Source organism: Lissotriton vulgaris, chromosome 5, assembly GCF_964263255.1.
Source record: "Lissotriton vulgaris chromosome 5, aLisVul1.2, whole genome shotgun sequence".
Lineage (NCBI taxonomy): Eukaryota > Metazoa > Chordata > Amphibia > Caudata > Salamandridae > Lissotriton > Lissotriton vulgaris.
The window spans coordinates 1,268,947,749-1,268,951,777 of record NC_141693.1 but is presented as its reverse complement, the minus strand read 5'-3'; the positions used below and the strand labels follow the sequence as shown (position 1 = coordinate 1,268,951,777).

Here is a 4,029-nt window from a genome sequence, read left to right as displayed (position 1 = left end):
AGGAGAAACTCCAGTAACTGAATGTGATGTAATTCTGTGACCCCACAAATTATTCTTCGTAACTCTTCCTTCCAAGATAAACCATTAGCCAAAGAAAGCTGTATGGAATCCATTATCATTCTATTGACCCTCTCTACAAGTCCATTTGCTTGCGGACGGAACAAAGCCACTCTCTCATGACTAATGCCCAAACTTGGAAGAAAACTAGTCATATCTGAAGAAACTAACTGAACACCATTGTCAGTTATGAGAATTTTGGGTACCCCTTCTTCCAAGAAAACTTCTTTCAAGAATGCAATCACATTTGAAGTGCAAACTTGCGCCCATAGATTTCCAAGTAAACCACTTGCTATGGTAATCCACTAACACAAGCAAAAACCTAATATTGCAACCCAATTTGTCAATTGGACCCAAAACATCCAAGGCTAATTCCTCCCAAGGTTTCATGGGCAATTCCACACACCTCAATGGAGGTTCCCTTGTAATCTTCACTTTATCACTATTGCTACAAGCATGACAATCACGCACAAGATCCTCCACATTCTTGTCCATTTCTGGCCACCAATAAAATTCTCTCAATCTACGTTTAGTCAGACTCCTACCTAGATGTCCCTCATGTACAATTCTCAACAACTTTGACCTCAACAAAATTGGTGGAACTATCCTATTTCTTCTTAAAATTTTGTCACCTTGCAAACTAAGTTCATCCTTAACAGAAATAAATTGCTTATGTACAATCTCTTTACTAGATCCATTCCAAGAATTCATTATCAATTCTTTTATCTTCTTGTATTCCATATCCAACTCTAAAGCTTCTCTCCACTCTTCTTGACTAACAGCAAATTCACTGTCAATATTCACCACATAGTCTTCTAAAATTTCTACACAAATATCATCATCTACTGGCATCCTAGAAAGACAGTCTGCAATGACATTCCTACTCCCTCGCACATATTCCACCACAAAATTGTAATCTAAGACCGATAGTAACCATCTTGATATACGGGGAGTCACACTTCCATCCAAACCTCGTCCCCCTTTAAAAACATGAACTAAAGGTTTATGATCTGTCTTTACCACAAATGGCAACCCCCACAAATAATACCTAAAATGTGTTATCCCCCAACAACATGCCAGTGCTTCCTTCTCTATGCTAGAATACGATCTTTCTGCTCCCTGCAATCTACGTGAAGCAAACCCAATGATGGTTTCATTACCATCTGACACCTGTATCAACACCGCCCCCAATCCAACATTACTCGCATCTGTGACTAATATGGACTTCTTCTTAAAGTCAAAATGTCCTAATGACGGAGCCTTTGAAATACATTCCTTTACCTTAACAAACGCGTCCTGACATCCAACACTCCACTCAAATAACACTCTTTTTTTAAAAGAAGTCTCATTGGTTCCACTAAGTCAGCAAATTTAGGCACAAATTTAGCACAATATTCTGCGAGACCTAAAAATGATTTTAACTGTTCCTTATTAGTGGGAGATGGAACATCCCTGACAGCTTTCACAATACTACCTTTTGGTCTTATACCATCTGCTGATATTTGATGACCTAAATAATTAACTTGACTTAGCCTTAACTGACACTTCTCTTTTTTTATTGTCAAACCATGCTCCAAAACTCTACGTAACACCTCATTCATCAACTGATCATGTTCTTCAAATGACCTTCCAACAATCATAATGTCGTCTTGAAAGCACAACACTCTGTCCATTCCCTTAAAAATATTCTGCATAACGCGTTGAAATACTGCTGAGGCTGACGCCAACACAAACGGCATCCTACAGTACCTAAATGCCCCCAAAGGAGTTACGAAAGATGTTAAAGGTTGTGAGTCAGGATGTAAATTCACTTGATGATAAGCGGAAGACATGTCTAGCACACTAAAAACACAACCTCCACCCATTCTACTCAACATTTCTCCACTATTCGGTAAAGGTTGTCTATCTACCCAGATATTACGATTCAAATCCCTCAAATCAATACATAAACGAATTTTGTTCCCTTCCTTCGGTGCGACAACAATTGGAGACAACCATTCTGATGATTCAATTGGTTCTATAACTTTAGCCTCCAATAGCTTATCTAACTCCTTGCTAAGTGGTTCCCTCATCATGTGTGGAATTGTTCTAACCTCATGAACTATTGGCTTAGCATTTTTCTTTAAAATTATACGATGTGAAAATCCTTTCAACATACCCAATTTATCAGAGAATATCTGAGAATGCTTTTCCATTAACTTTTTACCCCATTCATTCTCCAACTCCCCACCAGAAGATACATTATCCACATCTTGTTCAATAATCATTACAGGTTCCACAGCATTTGGATTGAGTACAATATTTAAGTCTTTCTGGTGACGCCATCCAAGCAAATTAGATCCTTCCTTGGTAATATATACCCTTCCATGGACTCCATTCTTTTTAAAAACAATGTCCATCCATTGCATTCCAAGAATATTAATTTTTGATCCGCTGTACCCTACAGCTCTCAAATCCGCAGGTAACAAATCTTTTATTTCCCCATTTAACTTTTCTATGAAAGTCTCTTTTGAAATTAAAGTAAAAAGGCTACCAGAATCAGCCAAAAGACTTACAGTTCCTTTTCCCAGAGCAATTTCACAGTGAGGTTTCTCTAATTTAGTTGTACTTTCTCTTTTTAAATTTGTGCAAGCCTCACCAATCTTTGATACATCAGAGTCAAAGTGTTCCACTGACCCAATAAATTATGATGGATCTTCCACAGTTTCAACAGAAAGAAACAATTCTTCTTTTTGTTCTTCGCCATTCTCTATTTCCTTAATGCTAGCATTTTTAGTGTATCCCTTCGATCTACAAGCTTTTGCCAGATGACCCCTTTTGCCACATATTCTGCAGGTTGCATTTCTCGCTCCACATGCAAAGCTTGAACTTACATGACCTGGACATCCACACCTATAACAAATTATGGGTCTCTTATCACTTGTTTTGGTCAATCCACTTTCATTGCTTCTTATTTGAGGTTTCTTATACATTTCATTCTTTACTTCTTTAACTTCTACTGTACTTTCTTTGCTTGGCATCACAACCGGATTTCCAGTAACACTTTTACCTTTATCAATTTCTTTGACCCACATGTCAGTACTTTCCATACTTCTACCAATTCTAATAGCTTGTTCTAAAGTAGGATCTTTAGATAATAATTTTTCTCTTAGTCTTTTGTTACTTGTGCATCTAACAATTTGATCCCTTATTAAAGAATCACATAAACCTTGAAAATCACATGTGACAGCGAGACCACGCAAATCCGCCACATATGACATAATGCTCTCATCAAACCTTTGTACCCTGCAAAAGAATTTATGTCTCTCAAAAACAATATTTACTTTTGGAGTGAAGTGTTTTTCTAACATTTGTAGAGACATTTCATATATATTCACTGCTTGACCATCTCCAGTGCCTAATGATATTTCTGGCAAGTCATCATATATTCTTCTACCCTCCACACCGAGATGATGCAAAAGTATGGTTTGTCTCCGGACAGGACCATATTTGTCCCCTCCAATGGCTAACAGATAAGTTAAAAATATATTTTTCCAACGTTTCCATGGTATGGAAGGTTCACCAGGGACTGCTAAAAATGTAGGAGGCGCAGACATCGATTCATCAGACATACCTGCAAATTAAGTTCAAAACAACAAGCAAAAATAACAATCTTACACAAAAGATTAAAATAACAATCGTTCCAGAGGTGATGGTTGATCCGCTACCCGTCCTCTGCGCAGGTCCTCGTTGCCAAAATATGTAGTAATCCACACAAAATGTTGAAATGAGATGAGTTTTATTCAGTACAAGTCTAGCACAGCAATCATCAGCAAACCCACAAATACTGGTTTAAATTGGAACATTCACATTGATGCAATTCCACTGCATCATGACCGCATCATCTAATTCTAAGCATTACTACAGGGTCCTTCATAAATGTGAATTTCCGAGAGGGTTTCACTGATCCAAAGATTGAGTAGGTGGGGGATA

General features: G+C 37.7%; 1 protein-coding gene across 1 annotated transcript; it reads right to left on the bottom strand.

Annotated features, from left to right (window-relative positions):
- Window positions 1–2,741: 2,741 nt before the first annotated feature.
- On the bottom strand, window positions 2,742–3,668 carry LOC147712438 (uncharacterized). The gene has a single exon (XM_086919653.1). It carries the CDS (start codon window positions 3,666–3,668, stop codon window positions 2,742–2,744), a length of 927 nt encoding a protein of 308 aa, XP_086775779.1.
- Between the last annotated feature and the right edge of the window lie 361 nt (window positions 3,669–4,029).

Bases quoted from the DNA above. Each gene is read 5' to 3' on its own strand.
- LOC147712438 (XM_086919653.1), bottom strand. From the start codon at position 3,668: ATGTCTGATGAATCGATGTCTGCGCCTCCTACATTTTTAGCAGTCCCT.